The sequence below is a fragment of the Artemia franciscana genome, chromosome 11, assembly GCF_032884065.1.
Source record: "Artemia franciscana chromosome 11, ASM3288406v1, whole genome shotgun sequence".
Taxonomy (NCBI): Eukaryota; Metazoa; Arthropoda; class Branchiopoda; order Anostraca; family Artemiidae; genus Artemia; species Artemia franciscana.
This window is the reverse complement of record NC_088873.1, coordinates 13,026,827-13,052,832: the sequence shown is the minus strand read 5'-3', so window position 1 is coordinate 13,052,832 and position 26,006 is coordinate 13,026,827. Positions and strand designations below refer to the sequence as shown.

The window sequence follows — 26,006 nt, the reverse complement described above, 5'->3', positions numbered from 1 at the left end:
GAGTTGGACTGAGAAGGGCGTTTGAGCAGTTAACGCCAGGAGGTTCTCGTTGCTAACAAAATCGTGCCAGCGTAGTCCTTCAATGCGGTGAAGATGTTTTGTTTGGGCTATATTTACGGTGCTAAGCACAGACTGAGTGGCTGGCCAAGTTTCGGCTCCATAAAGAATCACGGATCCCACCGAAGCATTGTATATGCGCATCTTGGTCCTACGGCTGATAGACGGTTTCCTCCAAAGGGCACTTAGTCTCCCCACTACTGCTGAGGCTTTGGCAATTCGGTGCATTAGATCTTTAAGGATTGATCTGTCATTTGAGGGGATAGAGCCAAGGTATGTAAATTCCTCAACAATCTCAGCTGGTTTGTCACCGACCATTAGGACTGGCGGGGGACTCGGCGAGTTACAGGGTTCAACAAACATCACTTTTGTCTTCTGCCAATCTTTAAGGCTTCATCAGCAAGGATTTCTAGGGCTTCTATGAGCTTCGCCGGTGAATCGGAGACAAGAGCAAGGTCATCGACATAGTCAGCGTCTGAAAGTACTCTATCACCGTAATGCAACCCAAACTGGAGGCGGTTTATGGTCCGAGTCATAATGTAGTCGATGACACAATTAAATAGTTCTGGGGTAGCAGCACAACCCTGACGGACTCCTGTATTGATTTTAAAAGATGAGCTGCGTCTGCCATTGACTTGCACGCAGCTCTCAGTCCCTTCGTGGAGCCGCTCGAACAGGTTGCGGTACTTCGTTGGTAGTCCTGTTGTTTTCAGTATGAGCCAGAGTGATTGCCGGTCGACAGAATCGAAAGCTGCCTTGAAATCCACAAAGGCTACATATGCTTTTTGTTGAAATTCTCGAGTCTTTTCCATCAGCTGCCGCATTGTGAATATTTGCTCTACGGTGGACCTTCCTGGCATGAAGCATGCCTGTTGGATTCTTCGTTGGCTTCTGAAGAAAGTGATACAGCGGTCCAGGAGGGTCATAACGAAGAGCTTACAGGGCACAGAGAGGAATCTGATGCCACGATAGTTGGAGCAGATTCTGCGACTGCCTTTCCGTTTCCAGAGAGGTAGAATGATGCCCGCTTGCCAGTCTTTTGGAATCAATTATGTACGAAATACTATGGAAAACAGTACTTGCAGCCAGAGAAGGGTCGCTGCCCCACCATATTTCAGCAGTTCTGCAGGGATACCACAGACTCCTGGGGCTCGGTTGTTTTTCTTCCGTTTCAGAGATTTCAAGATTTCTGTAGAGGTGAAAGGGTGGGGCACACTTGCACACGGGGCCTCAGGGGTGTTGGATGCAACTTGGAAAAGGTCAGGGTCGGGCTGGCTATCACAGTCCAGGGATAGAAGCGAAGAGAAGTGATCTTTGCAGGCAGAGAGTTGAGCACTCTCGTCAGTGATAATATTTCCATCATTAGATATGATAGGGCCTAGGGAGGATGGCTTTTCATTTGCAAAATCCCGAAGGTGTTTGTATAGAGAGCATGTGTCACCCTTTCTGGCGGCCTCCTCGAGATCAGAGGCCTTTTTCTCGGTGAACAACTTTCTGTCTCTGTGGAGGAATTTATTTCTTATGCCGTTTAGACGTCTGTAGGTAACCATGTCCTTCGCTAGGCGTGCTTTACGACGCTGTTCAATAATATCTAGAGTTTCCTGCGATATCCACGACTTTTGCGATATCCAGGCTTCAGACGACCGATAGTACTTTCGGCCGAAAGCAATACGCCGTCCTTGAATAGTTGCCATGCTTCTTCAGATCCCGAAACTTGATCAAGTCAGTCGAAATGGTTTGGGATGGAGACAGCATAGACCTGGCGCGTGTTGGAGTTTGCGAGATTGTTCAGGTCTAGTTTGGGAGGACGGTGGTCACTTTTCTGGGCTTTCAGGCGTGGTCTAAGGTTAGAGACGACAAGCCTGTGGTCAGTGTTTCCCAATTCTGCACTTCTGTAAGTTCGGCAATTAGTTATAGAGGAACGCCAGCGTCGGGACACGATTATATAGTCTAACATCTTTTTTGTTCGTCCGTCATTGCTATACCAGGTATATTTGTAAACTTATTTCCTTTGGAAAAGGGTGTTGGGGATCACTGATCGTGTCTCTTGCACAGCTGAAGGAGCCTTAGCCCAAGGTCGTTCAAGCAGTCGGGTGTTACAGGTCCTAGAGCACTGTCCCAAACGCCGTCTGTATCTCTGACAGTGCCGTTGAAGTTGCCAAGAAGGGTTAAAACATCATGAGGGGATACTTTTACTAGGATGCTAGACAGCTGGGTGTAAAAACGATCTTTCATCTCATCTGGAGCTTGGTTTGTTGGGGCGTAGCAGACAATGATGGTCCATTATCCATGTTTGTGTAGGATTTGTGCTGTTAGTATCCTGTCGGATATTTGCCCGTAAGAAAGGAGGCAACCCCTGGTCCGAGATTCTCGTACAAGTGCGACTCCATTAGACTTGGTTCTCTGATTACCCGACCAGATTAGGTGATAGCCTTCACCGATGTCTTCACAGTCGTTTCCTATAAGGCGAGCTTCAGTTACGCCTGCTACAGTCACACCAAAACGCATGAGTTCTAGCGCAAACATATATAAATGTGGAAAAATAAAGATCGCCTTAAAAACAAAAATCTGCTAGCACTTCTATTGCCTTTACGACTATTGATTTGAGGAAACTCTGGATGAGGTAAAACCATCTTATTCTTTAATTTGATTTACGATTACTTATACATTCAAAAAATTTATCTGCATAATAAAGATCTTGAAACAGATAAATATAAAAATTTAATGCTTAACACTAACGTCTTGGAAGAAAAAAATTACATGGATCCTTTGGTTGCGAGTAATGATAAAAACAATATCGTTGACGTAGATGATCTAGATCCCAAGTGTCAAAATTTAGTTATCTTTGAAAATTTCGTAACAGATACAGATAAGAAAAAAGTGAAAATTTATTCATGAGAGGTAGAAAACGAAATACATCAATAATCTACGTTTCTAAGAGCTATTTGGATACACCTAAAATTATACAATCAAATTGTAACTATTTTGCATTTTTCACATGTTGCAATAAAAAAAAAAAAAAATGGTAGAATCAGACAAATTTCAGAAGAGAACGAAAGGAAGATTGAAGTGAAATAAATAATATTAGATTTTTACTTATAAAAATAATACTCTAATAAATAGAAGGGTATACGATTTATCTATCAGAACTTCAAAAGTAAAAAATTAAAACTTATTTCATATATATATATATATATATATATATATATATATATATATATATATATATATATATATATATATATATATATATATATATATATATATATATATATATATATATATATATATATATATATATATATATATATATATATATATATATATATATATATATATATATACTAGCTGGTGGGGTGGCGCTTCGCGCCACCCCAACACCTAGTTGGTGGGGCGCTTCGTGCCCCCCCGCGCGCGTAAGTCGTTACGCGCCATATTAATTACGCGCCATTGTAGTTGTGTCCCTGTGTCCCACCTGTGAACATAGATAGATTTATATATGTGTTTCAAACTACGTAAAACTTGCGAATATACAACATTCTTGGCTTTCCCATTGTCTGTGCATATACAATGCCTTATGTACTAATAATGACGTCATATGCAACCGCTCTTTTTACAAACAAACAAACATGCATACACACAACTCGTTTTTATATAGATAGATAGATAGATAGATACAATACAAATTAACTGCGTAAAACTTGCGAATATACAACTTTCTTCGCTGTCCAATTGTCGCTGCATATAAATAGATTTTCAGGTTTACCGACCCTCGAACATGCAACGTACAATTGTCCATGGGAAAAACAATCAGTATTAAGATTTATACCACATTTTTCTAATGATTGACCTTGAGCTTTGTTAATGGTGATTGCAAATGCTAATCGAATTGGGAATTGCAATCTTTTAAATTGAAAAGGCAGATCCGTTGGAATCAGGGGAATGCGAGGAATAAGAACAGCCTCACCCTCAAAAGGCCCTGTCAAGGTTGTGGCCTCTATTAGGCTTTCCATTGTTTTTTTTTTACGGCAAGTCGCGTGCCATTGCAAAGCTTTGGTGGGTTTATATTTCTTAAAAGTATTATTGGTACGCCTATTTTTAGTTGTAGCACGTGTGGTGGAAACCCTAAAAGATCCACGGAATTTAAAAATTCAGATGGATAATTAACCGCTTCATTTGGTTCCTAAACTGTGTCGACTGACTTGTAAAGGACTGCCTGGTCTCGAATCTTGGTCAAAACAATATTGTTGATTTCGTGGACGTTTATATTTTTGGGTGCAAGAATCGCTCTTTCACTTAGCCATTTATTATTTTTATAATTGTTTAGAATATTCGGGAATACTTTTTCAATCAATTCATTTTTGGACGTCACTAAATTACAGAAATCAGCAGGTAGTTGTATGCGTCCTGAAATTGAGTCTACTGGGAGCTTTCCGTTTCCAATTGCCAGGAATTGATCTGAAAATATTTGACCAGAGTCATCGTTTTGCAATCGGACACGCATATTTGTAGTTAATTTTAATGATTTTACGTGTGCCCATAAATTAGAATTTTTCAGGCAAGCATTCATTTCGTCTGCAGGAGTTGATCTAGGTATTATAGGTAATGTTTGCCCGAAATCTCCCGCAAGCAATATTAATGTGGTGCCAAAGGGTTTCGACTTCCCTCGCAAATCTTTCAAGCATTGATCCAGAGCCTCGAGCGATTTTTTGTGTGCTATTGTGAACTCATCCCAAATAATAAGTTTGCATTGCTGCAATACTTTACCCATCCCAGATGATTTGGAAATATTGCACGTGGGAGTTTCTGTAGAATGCAAATTCAGAGGCAATTTCAAAGCGGAATGAGCAGTTCTTCCACCAGGCAGCAATGTTGCGGCTATTCCGGACGACGCAATTGCCAACGCTATATCATTTTTTGATCGAATTGATGCCAAAATCAGTTTTATCACAATCGTTTTACCAGTACCTCCTGGCGCATCCAAAAAGAAAATTTCTCCAACATTGTTATCGACACAGTGCATTATCGTATCATAAATGTCTTTTTGTTCCGACGTTAACTTGGAAATGTTATTTTGTACATACGACAATACATCACTCGTACTGTAACTTTGTTCACGATCCAATTCTACACATGTCGAAACAGCAGCGATATGGTTAGGTGAAGGCATTCCCAAATACTGAAGAGGTTTGTTTGCCATACGTACGCAAAAATCTTCTATAATAACTAAAGTGTAGTTATAAATTTCTGATGTAAAATCAAAAGTCATAACTGACGTCTCTAACTGTTTTCGATGAGGTATATCTTCGGACATTTTTGACTTATATTTTTCCCATAACTCTGTAGGAGCTGATGGAGAGCAAGTTGTCAAAATGATGCCAAACAATGCACGAATTTGACTTGGAGTTAACGTTTCGCACGCGTCATTGATGCAGTTATCCCAGTGTTGGTCATTCTCCAATAAATTCAGAGATTGGCATGTACTACGGTAAGTGTCATATATAGTACCGTTTACAGTTCTCAAATATTCAAAGGACGTCGGACCGGGTACATTCACCAAAAGCAGGCGTAGAAAGAAGTATTCATGTTGATTGGGGTGAACGGTGTAGAGTCTTCCTATCGTGGTATCTTTGAAGATGGTAGGTTGGCCGTCGACTGACTTACCCTGTTTTCGACGTTCAAATACTTTATTTTTAGTATTCTACGTGTTATGCAGCAGTTTTTTTGCAAAAGAATCATTTTTGCAAAGCGACAAGAAACCGGTTAACTTTGTATCAGGTAGATTCAGGGCTCTTTGTTCCACGTTGGTTTCCGAGAAATAAACACGTTGACCATTCTGTAAATGTACCGCTAAGTGAACAACAGCTGGACTACGTTCATGTATCAGAAATGAAAGAATTCGCCAAACAGCTTCATTACTGCTTGTGTATCTTCCAGCCTGATATCGTACGATTTCGTCGAAATCTTTGATTTCGGGCTGCAAGCCAAAACTGCCATGTCACTGCCTTTGTTGACGTATTTACAAATGTATTTGATTGCCTTTACGGAGTTACAGTATTCAACGTTTATGTGTGCATTAAATGTTTTTGATAATAATGGGGAATATGGAACAACCCACTGGTTATCTACTTCGATGGTGGTAACATTACGCTTCTTCATTATTGCTGTTTTACCGCCATCTTCAGTAGATCTTCTTCTATATTGTGGGTAACCATCATTGCCAGTAATTGTGTTGGATACTAAAAGTCGAGGATATTGCTTTGTGCACGTTCCTTTGGCCATACATGGTGAATTTTCGTTCAGTGCACCGCAAGGTCCATGTATCATATTTTTTACAATAATATCATGTAAACCCTTATCGACATTTTCATCAGGTATTTCAGCGGAAATCACATCATCAATTTCGTTCGAAGTAATTTTTTTATGTAGCCAGATTATTATATGTGCGTGTGGCAAACCTCGTTTTTGCCATTCCACTGAGTACATCCAGCATCGCACTGACCCAAACACTTCAAAATTTACTATGTAGTTTATCAGTGATTTCAACTTTTGCCGGAAGACACGGGCCGTAATGTCATGTCTATGAACCGCCGATTGTCCTTGAAGTAAAAGCTGCAGTATCTCGTCCCAAGATTGATTACATGTAAATGTAAAAATAAATCTGGACGACCATAGAGACGAACATACCCAATAGCAACTTGAGCATATTCATGTATATGACGGGGACTGCCACCATATGACGAAGATAAAATTGTTAATCTTCCAACGTTTGTGGTATTACCGTCATTTATAACTGCATCTCGCAAATGAATGTATTGTTCAGAGCGGAGCTTGGTCTGATTCAGGCGGATATATAGCAAACGTTCTGATTCAATTTTAGCATACATATCAACGACGAATTGGTGAAAGAATTGACGACATTTTAAAATATAATTTTCTTCATCCTGCCGAATCATTAGTCTATAGGAATAATAATGCATTGCACTGCATTTCTTATTCATTTCTTTGTTAGTGGCTGGATTCATCAATTTAATATTAAAGTGATAGCCGTCGGCTCCATCCCAAAAAATGATAGGATATTGTAGGGCATCGTAGCATCGATGAGTTTCAGCAATTCTTAACAAATGAGCGTTTCGCTTATGAAGAATAATATCTCGAGGTAAAAACTGATCACCGACCATAACGATTGCCACTTCGTGATAGTTGGAGTATTGTATCTACGCACATGTTGTCCAGGAGGCGTTTTGTCAGCGGAAATAACAATTTTATGCGTATCAGTAGGCATCAAATCGATGGCTGTTTTGAACAGACGCACTAAATTATTATTTTCATGGAAAAGATGTTGCAATTGGGAAACGATTGTCCTTTCAACGTTGGGAGAAATTTCGCAACGTGCATTCAATTCAGAATTTCTATCACTGATGAAGTACAATTGTAAAAATTTATGATCCTCGCCTGAGAATGGTAGAAGGGACCCTGCTCTATGATAAATTTGCCCTTTTACTTTGAAAGTAGACATAAATTGATCTGGATTTTCGATTTGGGCTCCAAACGACGTCATTTGGAAACATGAGTTATATTTTCTGATTTGTGACAAAAAACGCTTAGATTCTGACGTAGTTCCAGTAAGGAAAGTCTTCAATGGCTCTGGTGGTGCAGCCAATAGAGGAAGTTTAACTTTTCCTGAGGCGCAACACATTCCCATTGTTTCACCATTGAATTTCAAGGCCTTGCAATAGGGACAAATTTTAGACATAGTCCCGATTTGAACACATCTACTCAAGCTATAATCATCGACTGGGCTGTACCTGAATGCCAGGCGATAACTTTCAGGTTGCTCTGATACCTCGGCACGCTTTCTTTTCTTACTTTCTCTATCAGCAGCAAGCCTGATTTCTTGCTGTTCTTGTGCCTCGGCACGCCTTCTTTTTTCACTTTCTCTTTTAGCAGCAAGTCTGGTTTCATGTTGCTTTGGTAGTTCCTCGGCATGCCTTCTTTTTTCACTTTCTCTTTTAGCAGCAAGTCTGGTTTCATGTTGCTCTGGTAGTTCCTCGGCACGCATTCTTTTTTCACTTTCTCTTTTAGCAGCAAGTCTGGTTTCGCGTTGCTCTGGTAGTTCCTCGGCACGCTTTCTGTTCTTTCTTTCTCTATCAGCCTCAAGCCTGTTTCCTTGCTGTTCTTTTAATTCCTCGGCACGCTTTCTTTTCTTACTTTCTCTATCAGCCTCAAGCCTGTTTCCTTGCTGTTCTTTTGATTCCTCGGTACGCTTTCTTTTCTTACTTTCTCTATCAGCCGCAAGTTTTTTGGCATAGACTCTTTGAGCATCTTCCTCGGCTATTGCCATTGTAAGTTCATCAGTCATTTTACAGTTAAACATTAATAGATTTCTACGTGAATTTATGTCTTAAATATCTTTAATGACGTCACCGTCATAACAAAAATGACGACAACTAACTTCATGACGTCAGTCAATACACAAACATGACGTCACCCGACAGACAGACCCACACATCCACAGACAACTTATTTTTATATATATAGAAGATATATATATATATATATATATATATATATATATAATGAAAAGAGAAATCACCAATGCTACAGCACAAACACAAAAAAAAAAAAAAAAAAAAAAAAAAAAAAAAAAAAAAGAGACAGAAGGAGAAAAGGAAGACTGTTTTCCTAAATTAGTTATATATATATATATATATATATATATATATATATATATATATATATATATATATATATGCATATATATATATGCGTTACTCGCACGTATAGTGCGAGTAACGCATACAAAAGTGAATAAACGAGGAAGTGTTATACTATAACTTCATAAAAGACAGGTGACTAAGATTGAAAAATACAAAAGTGAAAATAAAGGACGGGATATTGATTTAACCTATAAAACGTCTATTTCAAAATCATTCAAGATTACCGTTCTTGTCTCTTCTCGATAAATTTGAAATCAATAAAAAAAAACGCAAACTTTATTCATTATCTCCGCTTCAAAAAGTAAAAATAAGCAGATGTTATAAGAAAATAGAAAATTGCCAAATTTGAGTAGAAAATATTAATGTTGGTATAGAACCTCTTAAACTATTGCGTAGAAGAAAACCTACTGAACAATTGAGGAAGAAAAAATAAAGAATAAAGACGTCTCTATAACTATATCATATCATCAGCTGATTCAAAATGGTGCCTCACTTCAATTTTTAATACCATTAGCAGCTGCAAATGGTAAAGCTGCTCTAACAAGTAGTGCAGCTGCATTTGGTACATATGCTGGAAAGAAAACTGTTGATAAAATTACCGATTCTTCAAACGCTAAAGGTGAAGGTTTAATATTACTGGGAACTTTACTGAAAGGTCGTGGTTAAAAATTACCCAGTACGCACAAAATTACTGGATCTGGATCGAAAGTGGTTGTTGAAAGTTCCAAACAACGTGGTCGGCCGAAGAAAATACAAGTAGAAGTGGTTAAAGTACCTACACAGCGTGGAAGAACCAGAAAAGTTACTGAAGCTGAGATTTAACAATTGAAAGAATTCTCACTTCTAAAAAAAAACAGTGAATGTCACAAAGAATGAAAATCAAATCATAGCGTTGACAAATATTCATGTTATGAATGAATTAGGTCATAGTCCTTATTTACGAGATGCTTTTTCTCGAGATTTCTTGTTAAGTAAAATAAAGAAGAAAGAAAGTAGTGTAAATAATTATGACTGCAAGGGATCCCCTGGGACACATTGGACTTGTTAGTTCAATGATCCCAATTACTCATTTAGAATTTTATGATTCTTTTGGAGTCCAACCTGGAAATTAAATTCCCAACTACTTAAAGACTATAAATAAAACTATTGCCTGTCATTCTAATCAAGTCCAAAACTTTAACGATGTGAATTGTGGTCATTAGTGTATTTTTTTTTTTATATAAAAAGAAGATATAACGTCCCCTGAGAGCGGTTTTGTCGTATCTGCAACTTTTTCGGGAAGTGGAGTTAAGACTGCCATCTAATGTGAAATTTTTTGCTCTATCCGATTCAGTCGACAATTTTATTGTACCTCAGCTAGAAGTGCTTCAATTTTAAATTTCTCGTTTACCATATCTCAAATTTTGCCGTTTTGTTAAGAGCGGTTTTGTCGTATCTCATATGGGAAAATTACATGGGCATTTTTGTCGTAACTTCGTCGATTTACACTTTTGAAGAAGAAAAGATTTGGTAAAAGTTTCACAATGAGTCACAAACGGACATTATTAACATCTGCACAAGCTGCACAATATTTACAGGAATCCACTACCTCATTTTTGTGGAATTGACTAATATTTTGTTCCAAGAATATAATGTATATTATATCTTATATTATATATATTATGTTATACATTGTACATATATAGAGTATAATTTAATATTATCAAATACGAGATTTGTCATGATTTTTGTTGCGTATCAGTGGTCAGAATAAATCTTGGCTATGATCGTATTTTGGTAGTGCTTCCTTGTAACGCAGCAGCCTGTCGGTAAATTTTTCGCAGTTCGTATTATTGACTTACAAATAAAGTGAACATACCACTCGATGCCTTTTTTTATGTTCTTTACGAATTTAATAATCGCTTCTATCGCAAATTCAAATTTAAGCACTTTTTGACTTCACCTAACTAACCCAGCCTAACCTAACTAACCCAACCTAACCTAACTATAAATAATTTTGACGCTGAGAAAACGTGGTATTATTTTGTCAAAAACGACCGAAAACGCATACTTTAATTGAAAAATTAGCTTAAAGGAAGAAGAAAACGGCATAAACGGCAAAATAAAATTTATTTATCCAACTTAATCGTTGAATAATTGGTGCTTGTAGATTATATAACATTTAAACAATGGATTTATAATGAAACAGTAAGCTTCTAACAGTCAGAAACAGTAAGAAAATCAATGAGGTATACTGTTGCATTTGGTCCGAGTTTGAGGCTGGGCGTGGAGCAAACGAAATAGCTAGTGGACTATTGACCATACTAGAAAAAGTTCTTGATACTTACCCTGATATCTGTCAGTTAATTACTTGGTCGGACTCCTGCGTGTCCTAGAACCGAAACTCAATTATAAGCTTCGCCGTCCAAGATGTTCTAAGAACATTTCCATGCTTAGAAAAGGTGGTTATGAAGTATTGTGAACCAGGTCATTCGACTATACAGGAGGTCGATGCTGTACATAGCACTATTGAGTGGGGACTAAAGCACCTTGATTTGTTTTCTCCAATAGATCTGGTGAGGAAGTTACTGAAAGTAAGAAAGACACGTCCTTTGAATGTCCTGCAAGTGACCCAGTCAAAGTTCTTTGACTTTCAAAAGCCAGCAAAGCTGTACAAGTACTCGTTAGTACCGTATTCAAAGGTAAAACAACTTGAGTTCCATCAGGATAACGCAAAGAGAGTTTGGTTCAAAACTTCCTTCTCTGGAGACTTGCAAATGGCTACTATATCACAAGAATGTACTTCGGTTAAAAGTGTCCCAACACTTCGGCTGTCCGTGTTGTTGAACGTCTTTTTTTGCCCAAACTTTGTGGCAAAAATATTGATCTACCTGATGCGAAAATCAAAGATGTCAAGTATCTCCTGAAGTTCATCCCCAACCAAGACCAGAAGTATTCTGAAACCAAGATTGAACAGTACTACAAGGCCAAGGGGGATACTGAACGTTTAGAAGCCTCTCCGTCTGCGCGATATCCATATCCAGAGGAGGATTCCATTGAAACAAAACGGCGGCCAGCAAAGAAACTCAACAAAAAATGAACGTTTCTTAGGTTTTTCAATTTTTATAATTTTTCAAATAGCATTGCTGCATCAGAACTCGTTTGTCGTATCTTAATGGTGAAAAGAATAGGCAGCCCACAACATTCTGTCGTATCTAAGTTTACTAAAATTTCGGTAAGGTCGGATTGCCATATCTGTATTTCATTTCATGTTTTGACAATGAAAACTTCACCTTTTCCATCTCATATTTAGGAGACCCTCCTATTTATTTTTTCTCTTTTTTTTTATGTATTTGTGAAGAAAATCGGTTGTACCGTGTAAGTTCCAGCAAAGGTGAAAATTTCAAAGTCGTTTTTCTCGGAATTTTGAAAACCTTAGTTACGACAAAACCGCTCTCAGGGGACGATAAGGAAATAGATCCAAATAATTTTACTTAGAGTTCATTTTCAAATATAAATGGAAGAAAAATTAGAAAAGAATTATTTGTTTATCGTAGAATTTTTTAGTATTTTAAATTTAAATAGAATTTTGTAGGTTATACAAAAATGTGGTTCAATCTCTCTTTCTAGGGCTATAATGAAAGAAAGGTTGAGATGGCTAGGTCAGATCCTTCGGATGAAGGATGAAAGATTGCCGAATATTGTCCTTTTCGGCCATGCGTCTGGGACTAAACCTAAGATACCCCATATGAATGATTTATATCCATATCATATGAATGATATATACCATGTGGTAGTCACTACTACCACACAAGTACTACAATTTCACAGAATTACGAATACTCCTGATTCTAATACATAATAAACTATATCAAGTGAAAAATGAAAATTAATCAAAGGAATTTTTAACAGAAATACACTTTTTCAAACAAAAGTAGGACGAGCAGAAATAAATCATATAACAATTCGAGCTTGGGATCTTTTCCGTTATTCTTATACCACTATTTAAAATATACATTTTAGTACCCCATCACTTAGTACCCCATTTCCACCCCAGGAAAGGTAAGAAGAGGTAAAAATACCATTTGTGGCATTATAATAATATAATACATAATTGTAAAAATATACAATTGAACGGTCGTTTCTTATTAATTCAAGTCTAGGGAGACCGGAAATGACAATAGGATTAAAATATTGCGACATTTAGTACCCCGTTTGCACCCTAGATGAGGTGAGAAGCACACACACCACAGCTGATATCATGTTTCTGAAGTCAGTCAGATGTTTTATTAGTCTTCGGCGAACAAGGAAGAACTGATTGCGACAGCCATCGAGGCTCTAACGAATCCAAAAAATCCTTATCTCCAAAACCATTTCTTCATATGAAAAGTAGCCAATACAACTAGTTTTTTCCACCCTGAACAGATATTGCCTACTTCTGCTGCTGTACAGTGCCACTACCTGCGTGTCTGTTTTAAAATGACGACACGGCTGCATGACAGCTCTATAATCCGAAGACTGGGACTAGAAACTATCATCTAACAGTTACATGACTATTATAACTGATATACCGCCTGCTCCTGAAAACATTTTCAAATTGATTCAGTGTAGCTGTAAAGGTGACTGTGATAGCTGTCAATGCATTTGCAAAAAGAATGATCTTTTCAGCACTATTGTTTGTGGCCGGTGCCATGGGACGAGCTGCCTTAACGTTTCTTTAGTCTATTATGATCTCAATAATTTATGTAGTTAGGCCAAATTTTGTGTTTTATTAATATTTTTTGTAATATTTTTAGTAGTTTTTAATCAAATTTATTTCCTTTCCAAGTCATAGGAGCCAAAGACGAAATTGTGGTTTAAGTGTTCTTGTTTACTCTTTTTGTTTTAAATTTCACTTTTCACGCTTTTTTTTACAATTATTGCCAACTTTGTTTAATCTAGGAAAAAATTTAAAAATGGCATATTTTCTGATGTTCTCATTGCACCTCATTGCTAAAGCGTGAGGGTAGTGGGTGAAAATAATTGTGGAGAACCAATACAGACCTTAAAAAGAATTTAAAAAATCTTCTGCTTAGATTTGCGCCCTTTAGCCCTAAAAAAGAAGGAATTTCCAGCAAAAATATCGTTACAAGTAAAATTATCTCCCCCTTTCCAGCAAACACACCTACGAAGTCGGTTTGATACTAGTAGAGATGCCCAATGTCAGTTCATATTTGAGTTCACGGGTGGGAAATTGTAAAGAGGCACCGTTAAAACGAAAACTAGGCCAATAGTAAAAACGGTGCTTTCACTCCTCCCCCTCTGACCTTGCTTATGGAAAAAATAGTGTACTAAATGATATAGGTTTACAACCCCAATGTCATGTTCGTTGTTTTTTTTGTTTTTTTTTTCATTTTACAATCCTAATGTCAAACGACCTTGCAATCCACAAAATTCTGACCAAAGTCAGATTCAGATTTTTTATCCCCCTCTGACCTTGCTTTGGGTGAAAACGGGATGATAAGTGAGGGAATTTCCTAATTCTCATTTTATTTTTGTGTCTCCCTGGACTTGAAGTAATAAGAAACGACCTTTCAATTGTACTTTTTTTTTCGACTATAGATAATTCTGTCATGATACCACAAATGGCATTTCTACCCCTTCTGATCCCGCCTATGGTTGAAATGGCGTGCTAGGTGAAATAATTTTTCAATTTTAATGTCATTTTTGGTTTCTTTGTGGTCGTTTCCTTAATAGGAAACAAATTTTCAATCCACCAAATAGTGACCAAATTAAGATTCTGATTTGTCATCCACCTCTTACCTTGCTTGGGGTGGGAATGGGGTATTAAATGATAGAATTTCCTAATTCTGGTGTCATTTTTGGTCTCCACATACTTGAATTAAAAAATGACTTTTAAATCCATAAAACAATTGCAAAAACTTAACTTCGAGATTCCCCCTGCCCCTTTCCCCCTCTTTTCCGTGAAGTAAAAGGGATATTTCTGCACGGCCGATTTTGGCTGATTTTTGAATATGTTACTAAGCACATGTTTCTGAGCGTTTTCGTACAAAAAAACATTTCTGTTGCTCACAGGCCGGGTCAAAACAAAATTTTTACTGGACTGTAGGGTTAATCCGTCTTTCAAAGTTTCAAATACCACTTCTTAGAATTGATATATGTCATCTCTTTTGGATAAGAAACGATGAGGATAAGAAAAGAACACAATATTGTTTATCTTATGATCTATTCTCCAAAACGTTGAGCTCCCTGTTTGGATGCATTCGTATAAGTTTTTAGGGGGGGGGGGCTAATGTATGACTAAAAAAAAATAGGCAGCCTATACATAAAATATAACAGTTTTTATTCTCCAAACCTAGAGCTCCCTATTTAGACAGATTTGTGTAAATATGTTTAGGGGAGGAGGCAATAGTATAAAAAAAAAACAAGTGAACTATATCGAGAATACAATAGTTGTCTGAAAAGTCTTAATAGTCTTGAAATTTGGAGAGAAAATCTGGAAAACCCTCCCCTCAGTGAATAATCCTATAGTAAAATTCTGTTTTTGGAGCTTCTTGCTATCTTGAAAAGTAGTTTAGTTAGGTGAGATATATTTTCAGGAATGGATCCGGGGCCAAAAACATATGCTGGGGAGACATTGCCAAATTACTATGTCTACTATATTCTTATTTCTAGGGCTTAGAAGATTGCATGCACGAGAGCAGGTGTATTCCTATCTGAATTCTGGCAAAAAAAAAATGTAACTTAATTTTGAGTTTTTAGTCTCTTTTAAATTAGCTTTTTTTGAAAATGCAATTCCTATTATATCAGTGGAACTTGAAGCCATATCAATTTTTTTCCAATTTTGGGCCAAATATTTACTCATCTTTAAAACTTTATAAACTGGAAGTGATCGGAGGTATGAGGTTAAAAGCACCTTTCTTGTGCGTCATTTGAGTAGAAGATGTATGTTCCAAGGTTTTTCTCTTATAACATAAGGTCATCAAAGGTCATTGCGCTCTGAATGGACAAGGAGCGGATGCTTCCCTCAAAGATCCATTCACCTACATCAACTATTTTTTAATATATTAAAAAGCCCCTAAGCTAAAATTTTACCCCTGCGGTCCCAGTCCTTCAGTTTTAAGCAAGTATCTAAATAACTAGACATATAAAAACTATCTTAAAGGAACTTTTTCACTTAGAAGTATTACCTTTGGTACAAATGTTTCTACGGCAATCAGGGCTTCAATCCAGGGGGCGTCCTTTTCACTCAAGTAACTTTGAAGTGGGGTTAATGGAGTTACGTACCCTATTTTCTTATCAATCCGAGTTGTTAGGTTATACTGCAACGTTGACGGATAACACATTCTTCTATTCTTCACGTAATTCACAAGACATTCATCCTCCATATTAACCTTTTCCGCCACCATTTCCTCAAAAGATAAGCACTTTGTGGCATCTTGGTTTCTTTGCTTTTTCATTAAATAAATGAGCAAAATACCACACATAGTTATTACATATAAGTTTTTTATATTCATGGATCGACTAAAACCTCTCATTTTTTCTAAAACGCAGGTTTCTATTACATCAGTCTGCCATTACCTTGAGTGATTTACAATAAAAGTGAATCATTGATCCTTCAAAACGAAGTCCAAGCCCAAATTTAGGAACAAGCTCATAATTTTACACAACCTAGGCCTGTAGCCATGACTGACAACTTTTTTGTGTTATAGGCCTCTTTACCTGATGCTGTATAGCTGCATTCGAATACCTGTTTGAAGGAATATCATATGTGAATATTGTTTTTGGGCTATATATGTTTGGTAATATATATGTTTGGTAATAGACCATTCTGATCCTACAAATTCTAATTCTCAATGTAATTTCACAGAAAGGGGTTCTTCGGTACTTGTCTGTTAACGAAACACACTCAAGAATTACGCTGTCTAAGATCTGACAAAAACAGGTTTGTCTTTCTCGAATCGATTATGATTTGTTTAATTTGAGTGAGAAAATTTCTATGTAGGTTTATTTTAATTAGATACTTAATATTTGGAGGTGGTTAGGGGTTAGGGTAAGTTAGATATTTAATATAATACGTTTTGCACAGCCTGCTTTCCATAATTTTTTGTCGTAGTTTCCGTAATTTTGCTTCTAAGGTATCATATTATCGTCATGTTTTGGTACATTTTATTATGATTGATCCCACTTCACTTCTTTTTTGTGTTTTGTTTAACAGACATGTACCGGTTCTTCCATATATAAGTATATACTTATGTTGCTCTTTGACAATGAGTATTTTTTTACGGTTCAGTTTAAAAAATGCTGACAGTCAAATTCAGCGTTTACTAAATTGTTGCAACAATTTCATCTTCATTTTAAAAGTAGTGATAATTTTAGTCACAAGAGAAAATATGGAGAACAGTCCGTTGACTATTTGCAGGAATGCTGAAAATGCTGTTACTGGTACGCCAGAGCAGTGAAATCCCCTCCACCCCCTCTAAATCTGTTTATGTATGTTTTTTATTATCGTTAAAGAGTTAACAAGCAAACTCAAGTGGTTTTGTCCTCGAAAAATGAGCCAGGGACACCAGTTGAGTGGATTCAAGCCATTTTTCCTACAGCTTTGGAAAATTATAACCCGAATGGCTAGAAAAGAACTGCCGAAAATGTTATTAATTCAGAAGTAGTGAACGTTGGGGTTTAAACTCACGACAGACAAGTATGCACTGCACTAGTATTTAATTAAAGGAATGACGAACAATCCATAATATATGCGCCAACTCTAAGCAATTTTTTATAAAATTAAATAAAAAAAACTAGTTTAACTGAAAGTAAGGAGCAACATTGAAACTTAAAACGAGCAGAAATTACTCCGTATATGAAATGAGTTGTCCCCTCTGCAATCCCTTGCTCTTTACTCTAAAGTTTTTAATTGTTTTAAAAAGTAGAACTGTGGCAAAGAGTCAAACTTTAGCGTAAAGAGCGAGGGATTGCAGAGGGGACAACTTATTTCATATACGGAGTAATTTCTGTTCGTTTTAAGTTTTAATGTCGTAACTTTTGACAAAGACAAAATTTGATGAAACTTATATATTTAAAATCAGCATGAAAATCCGATTCTCTTGATGTAACTTCAGCATCAAAATTTCGTTTTTTAGAGTTTCGTTTACTAATGAGCCGGGTCGCTCCTTATTACAGTTCGTTACAACGAACTGTTTGATTTTAGCCATTCTTGTTGAACAAAAAAATAAACTTCCCTAGGTTACAAGTTCTAGATCTACGCAACACCTCTTTGTCAGGTTCTGTCAAAGTTTTCCCTTTTCTTGGAAATGATTTCGGTAATTATTCTGTTGCGTTAACTAAACTTTTGTCTTCATGAAAAACAACGAAGTAAAATGCAAAAAGATGTCTTATTTGATGTTAGTAAACCTAATGCAAATATCAGGTTTAATAACGTCTTTTCCCTAATTCTCACCGCCATAGCCTCTTTTTACAATAAACTATCCATTTTTGGCTACCAGCAGTCTCCTCTTGCTAGAATTTCCAGAATCATGGCTACAAACACGACCTGGGATGTGAAGACTGAACATAGGCACCTCGAATACAAAGTAGCTTCCCATTTCGAACAATTGCAGTTGTAAAAAGAGAAACAAAGTAATGAGTAGAAGGTTTTATTCTATGAATGTCCGAAATACCTCCTTAGATTTTTTTCTCCTTAGATTTAGTCAGCATTGCCAGTCAACTTTTTCAGTTTTATGCAAGCTTTAATGGTGACAGGTTAGGTTTTTAACCCAGTTCTGAAATTTATAACCTAATTTAACCTAACCTAGCTTTAACTTTTACCCTCAAAGCTTGCACAAGACTGAGAAAGCTAAATGAATCCGAGCAGAGAAAGGGAATTTTGGACATTCACCTTAGAATGCCAACACTAATCAGATTTCGGATATTCCCAGTAGCAAATATACAATCACTTATGGCTTTTAGAATAGGCACTAAAACTCTCAATTTCGGAACAATTGACAGTTGTCTGGAAAATTCTATGACTACAAGAATGGGCGTGGGATAGAGGAGGAGAAACCCTTCTATACGGAACAAATATACTTCTTTTAGGGCTTAACGTTAGTTTTTACTTTCATAACAAAGGAGTACACAAGGAATATTATCGTAAATCAAGAGAGATTCGATATTAATTTTGACTCCGCCCCCCCTCGCACTTGCCTAAAACTCACTCCAAATTTAACTGGAGGCTGAATGAGAGTTAGGGTGTTTTGGCTTTAAAATACACTCTTTGAGTGATCTGCCCCCTCCCCCACCAATATGATACACCTCCGGACTCACAAGATCAAATATGCCCCCCATGTTCCACTTTTAAAATCCATATGTAAATAATTGACAGCTCGTGTATATTACGGTCCCTTTCTGAGGGACTGCTGGGTTTTTGTTATCCTTGGATTCAATTTTATTGACATTTTCGGCTATTCTGAACAAAATAGTTATACCAAAACGTTGATCATATATCCTAAAGGGTTACAAAAGCAATGAATATAAATGAAAAATTCTAGGATGGAGATTGGTTGCTATCCAATCACCTTTAACGTTAAAGAAGGCATTAGAATTCAATTTCCAAAAAAACGTCTATGACGGGGGCCAGTGGCTCTACAATCACTGTTGGCTTTAAAAAATAGACACTCGAATCCTCAATTTCTGATCGAATGACTATCTTCCAAAATTTCTACAACCAAGGGGAAGGGGAGGGGTATTTTAGGAGAGAAAATATCCCTTTATACGGAAAAAATTAAGCTCTTGGGTTTAATGTTACTTTTTTTTTAAATAAAGGCGTAGGCCAGAAATATTCCTGTAAATCAAGGGGGATTTAGATATTAGTTTCTACCACCCTACTTTTCTAGAACTCGCTCTACATTTATCTGGAGACTCAATGAGATTAATGGTGGTGGGCTTTAATATAACGGGTGGTTGCGGCATCTGTCCCCCCCCTACAATATGATCCACCACCTTTTCTTTATAATAGCTGATATGCACTTACACATCATTGCATATATTTCTACGAACTATGAAGCGAATTAGTTTAGTTAAATGAAGTTATAAAGTAAACGTCTGAAAATTTTCTTCAGTAAGAAGGGAGGTATTAGCCTGCAGCAATCACATTATTATTTCTTTCTAAGATTGTTCAAGACGAATATAGTTTCACTATAAATAAGAGTTTGGATACTGCCCCCTTCCTTAACTGTAAAAACCTAAAGCATACTGTGTCATTGGCTCGCCATTGAAAAGAAATTATATTACGAATATTTTCTTGTCCAGTTCTTACAGCATTAAAAACGAAAATAAGATTTGCAGTGGAGCAAAATCTTGAACTGGTGGATTTTTAAACAATTAATATATCAAATATTCAATTTGATTTTGTTTATACTTTCCAAGACTGTTAATAGGTTATAGACTTTTACAGTGAAAGAAGGAGACGATACCGAAACTCTTGTTTCTAGCGAGTTTTTTCGTTTCAAGCTTGATTTGCATAATTAATTCAAGTTTCATTTGTTTTAAAATTTATTTATTCATTTATATTAGTATCTTTTGTATTTTGTTTGCATTTATTGTTTATTTAACAGCTGCTCGTTTTGGGTTATATTTAAACTTCAATAGCAAAATATTTGTTTTTTGATTATCATTATTATTATTTAAGAATTAACGACGCTTCTTGACTACTATGGTCCCTGCGTCGGCCCTGCAGTGCATTCCTGCAGCGTGATTCGATCTCTGGGTCCCGTATTACCAAGCTAAGGTCAAATCCACTGCGCCACTACAGGACCTTGTTTTTTGATTTAAAACTTAATTTGCATATTCAATTGGATCATTAGTCGCTCTAAGATTTATTTATTCATTTATATTATTACTTGTTGTATATTTTTGTCCTATGATTGTTTATTTAATTTCTGTTCGTTTTGGGGTTCCTTTATTCTTTAATAGCAATTTCTGGTCATTTTGAGTTTGAATTTTAACAGGTATGGGTTAGGTTAGGCTGCTATAACCACAAAGAATGCTGAAAAAGAATGCTATACGCACAAACAATGCTGAAAAAGAATGCTATAAGCACAAAGAATGCTGACAAAGAATGCTATAAGCACAAAGAATGCTGAAAAAGAATGCTATAAGCACAAAGAATGCTGAAAAAGAATGCTATAAGCACAAAGAATGCTGACAAAGAATGCTATAAGCACAAAGAATGCTGAAAAAGAATGCTATAAGCACAAAGAATGCTGAAAAAGAATGCTATAGGCACAAAGAATGCTGACAAAGAATGCTATAAGCACAAAGAATGCTGAAAAAGAATGCTATAAGCACAAGGAATGCTGACAAAGAATGCTATAAGCACAAAGAATGCTGAAAAAGAATGCTATAAGCACAAAGAATGCTGAAAAAGAATGCTATAAGCACAAAGAATGCTGACAAAGAATGTTATAAGCACAAAGAATGCTGAAAAAGAATGCTATAAGCACAAAGAATGCTGAAAAAGAATGCTATAAGCACAAAGAATGCTGACAAAGAATGCTATAAGCACAAAGGCTGACAAAGAATGCTGTAAGCACAAAGGCTGACAAAGAATGCTATAAGCACAAAGGCTGACAAAGAATACTTCAGGCTTTTCTTCGTTCTTGAAGCTGCTATCTTCTCAAGATCTAGACTGAAACTGAAAGCTATCGTCCATAGTCTTGTTTAAGAAAAAAGAGTTCCGCTTACTCAAAATATTACTTAATAGAGAAATATTCTTGATTAAACACAGATGTAGTTTATTCTCAAAGAGAAAATTTATAGCAAATTCAATCACAGCATTAGCAGTACACTTGAGACTAAATCGCTTAAAAAGTCATATAATCTATACACAACTCCTTGGCTTTTTATGAGAGAGTCTTTTAGATCATAACACACATTTTTTGGACGCATCATATTTAAAAAGAGATTTTCCACTGGATTTTGATAACTTATTGGTAGAGGAGAAAAATCCTAGTTTAATGGTAAAGATTTCTTCTTTTTTTTGGGGGGGGGGAGTAGATGGTTCACTTGGAGCCAATTTTTCAACAGTTTTTTTTGTTTGCTCTTTAAAGTGCGTAATCTTGAGAAAATAATGAGTTTTTAATATCATCTGGAATCGACGAATCTTGAATGAATAAAGTCGTCATTTTTAAATCGTTGTTTTAGCATTAGAGCTTCTCCAAAGGTATAAGTTTATAGGCACGTGACATTAGGAATTGACGAGATTTCCGATTAAATTAGCGACTATTGGTGTTAATAATGCAAATAATCCTCTGCCGCTTTTATATGGCTTTGCACGTTTCTGCTTAAGCGATTTTGTTTTACCAAAAAACCTACAACTTTGCTTGTGTTTACAGCACCCGTTCTTCAAACACTCTGGCATCTTAATTCGCGAGTATACAATATTTATACAGAGGTCACAAATGATTTTGATAAAATTCGGATCTACATTTTGTAAAATCTATTTTCTAAGTTTAGGCTTTGATTTAGCAAGGCTTTCATAAGAGGGTAGTGTTTACTCAGCTGCATCATTATGACAAATAAACTATTTTTTCTTTATGCATGGTAAAATGAATAACTACTTCTCTCTCAAAATATCACTCGTAAGCATCAAACTCCTATCTTGGACATATCAATCTATAGGTAGGCATCCGAAAAGCCAAGTGGCATGGATATAAGATTCAACAGGATATTTTTGATTGAAGGGGAACATTTGCCTAGCTAGTGTCATAATTGAAGACACATCTCTTGGATTTTGAAACAAAATAAGATTAGACATATTTAGAAAAAGTGTTCTAAAAACTTTATTTTGATTTATTACCACCGTTGACAAGATCAGATGGTGGGAAAAGACTGTCCACAACTCTGAAATGGATGTAGAATATTAATCAATCTCGGACAATAGGTCGCCTATAACCAGAAGACCATCTTTATAAAGATTTTCGAAAATGTCTAACCCTTAAATAAATTTAATGTATGAAGTATTCTCCTTCATGACGCCATAAGCCTTTTGCTAAATTTTATGGCAATAAACGATACATTTAGGAGGTGATGCCATAACAGAATCTAAATTTTCAATAATTTTTGAAATGAGGCGTGTTTTCCCTGAGGTTGAAGGTCTAAAAGGCGTAACATTCTAAAAGGCGTAGCAAGTTGAAACATGTTTATTGTTTAAAGCTAAACATACAACTAAAAAATATTTGAACATAAAACCACACAAATACATAAAAAACACTAAGAATGCAAAAACAGTTATGCGAAAATGTCAGAATAACTTAAAACCATAATATAAAAATGTTAAAAGAAAGTATAATATGAAAATACTAAAAACTTAAATTTAAAATGCAAAACATTAAAAACTTAAATTGATGATAGAAAAACTTTCGTTAAAAAAATTCTTTAAAAAGACCCCTGTGTTGGCTCGTCGAGAAGGCGGAGTTTCGCCAAGGGAGCAGGGGCTCGTCGAAGGGGCGGGCACCTTCCCGGAGCAATCCCATGGAAAAACTTGAGGGATATCCACGAAGGGTGGGACCCTCCCTGGGAACTTCCCTCGAATCATCCGAGGGACCTCTGCGAAGATCGGAGGCTCTAGTAAAACCCTAAAACATACTATAAAAAAACACGAAAATAAAGGCGTTGGTGCTTTAATCAGATTGAAGAGAGATATTTGGGTGTCCCAAAGGTAGGGTTGAAATATCATCTTCCAAAACATACACTTTATCTGCAATATCGCAAATGGCAGTTTTTATGATTTCCATAGTGTAAAGTTTGAAGTCTATGGAGCGAATCGTATTTGTTTTTTCCTTAATAGTTTTTGCTAAAAATAGCATCTTTGAATTTATCGGGTTTTAGATCTTTCTTAATCAATTGTCTCCCCACCCCCCTTTCTGGTCTTTTTATTCCACCACTTGATGTTACAATGCAGTTGAATTTTGGCCCAGAGATGCAAAGCTCCGTAAAACTGTCACTACCCAATTCATATTTCTATCTTCCGAGCTCATTTTTCTTTTGGATGTTAACTAAATGGAGTAGAGCTTATAGTCTCAGTTTGAGGAATTCATAACCCCTCGTGATTCATAACTCATATGAAACGAGGCATTTTCAATAAGACCTCTCAGAAACAACTCTTAATATTGCTTAAATTTATCTCTAAGCACAAGGCTCTTGTGCTTAGTTGGAATTGGTTTCTGGGGGGGCGTGGGTAAGCCACATATTGTCACGGTGGGAAGAAATATGCATAGTCTTGGCTCAAAGAAACGCGGAATTCTCATATAAACCTCTCAAAAATAACCGAATGCAAAAATGTGTCTTTTTTTTCTTGCAGGTTCGTCTAATAGAGCAACAAAAATGACGCCTTTTTATTAAGACCTCTCAGAAATATCTCTTAATATGGATTAAATTCATCTCTAATAACAGCCCCCCTGGAATTGGTTGCTAAGCCCCCTACCTGTCTGTAATTAATGTTTTTTTTTGCTTATATTTGATCCTTTATAATCTTTTTTCAAGTTTTGTATTTTCCATTTGTTGAGTTCTAATTACTTTTTCTGTGTTTTATTAATGCTTGTAAATTTGTTTTTATTAATAAAATTTGTATGTACAAAAACCCTCTATTTTTAGATTTCTTGTTCCAGGACGAATCTTCAATAGATTTCACTAATGCAATTTAAGCATCCTGTAGTCTATGTACACTGGTATGCGTGTTCAACATTGCCTGTAATGTTAGTGCTAAATTATGTTTTGTGAAGAGGAAAAGGAAAACTTTTTATCATATATGAAAATATATAGAGCAAATATATAGAGCAAAATTCCAATAGAGCAAAAGACCTTATTAGTAAAAATGCATTGTTAACAAGCCCCGATATTATCTGATAACACCCTCTAAAGCATTACTTAACAAGTGTTTATCAAATGTAAGCAATTTCTTGCAATAGATTTCCCACCCTGCATGTCAATTATTGCAGCCATATGGGGACACGCAATCCATTTAATTATTCTAGTATGCGAGAACAGGGGATTCTTCTTGCATTAAATAGGTTATCATGTAGAAAGTATTCCTCGAATTAAAAATTATGAACAGTTATCTGGTACAAATTGTTAAAGCTCATGTCTGGTCATTGGGGAAATCTCTGGTCTTATATTCGAATCCTAAAGTGGAGAAAAATATTTAAATAATAGATGTTCCCAGACAAAAACACCATGAAAGAAAATGAAATATAAAAAAAACTTTAAAAAAATGAAATTCTGAAGAAAAATGAAATCCTGAAGAAAAAATATCTTAAAATATTATGTAACATTCCACCTGTGTGCCGCAATTACACAACACCCACGTTTGCGTCACCATTATGCAAGCCGCACTTGTGTGCCGTCATTACGTGAGATTGCGTCACCCCCAATAAATCTACACAGACACGCAAGATTGCGTCACATCCCAAATATGTACTGTCATCGCGTAACACCTGCGTGTGTTCCCCTCAGGTACAATCGGAGATTCCCCACGAGGCCTTGACCTCCACCAAGTCACGTGAGATTACGTCATCCTTAAACATTCCCTATTACGTAAAAGGCACCCGTATCTTTTAGAAAACATTCCCTATTACGTAGGTGTACTATACCGTTACAGATGCACTACAGATATGCGTAATAATGTCTTGAGGGGCTAGTGGTTCCATTTGCACATCCCCCCTCTGTCTTCCAGAAACGATGAAAGCATCACTACTTTTGCGAGTTGGGTATATCCTGACTAAGAGGTTACTTAAGAAGTATGACATTGTAGATTAAGTTAGTTTTGTCTATAAGTATAATTTCTTCTCGTTTATTCCCATGGCCTACTCTCCTTCTCCGAGTCAGCTCCAAGCCAGGCCGTATCCAGAAGGATTAAGATTTTTGACCCCCCTCCCGAAAAAATTTCGACTCGTGAAGCGTAACTAAATGAATATAGTCAATTTTATACTTTTAAAAAATTTATTTTGTAAAACCTTCCGAAAAAATCCTCTTCACCCCCCCCCCCAAACAAAAACCTTGATGCGGCCCTAGCACCAAGTATAGCCCGGGGCGATTATTAAGGTATGCCAGGCTAAGATGTTAGTAGCTTTTCTTGACCCCGAGTGTGAGCTGAGTTTTCACACGACGCTTTAGGCTATAAAGGTAGCCCATGGTTGACCTCAGACCTCGCGGTTTTCTCCTTGTATAGGTTTGAATCTGCATACTTGGGAGAGGCCT

General features: G+C 36.4%; 1 protein-coding gene across 1 annotated transcript in view; it reads right to left on the bottom strand.

Moving 5' to 3' along the window:
* LOC136032834 (uncharacterized) overlaps positions 1-16,402 on the bottom strand; it is a 37,188-nt gene extending 20,786 nt beyond the window's left edge. Inside the window, exon 1 of the mRNA XM_065713244.1 lies at positions 15,947-16,402. Within this exon, the coding sequence (XP_065569316.1) occupies positions 15,947-16,294 (348 nt within the window). The 5' untranslated portion in view covers positions 16,295-16,402. The remainder of the gene's footprint in view (positions 1-15,946) is intronic.
* Between the last annotated feature and the right edge of the window lie 9,604 nt (positions 16,403-26,006).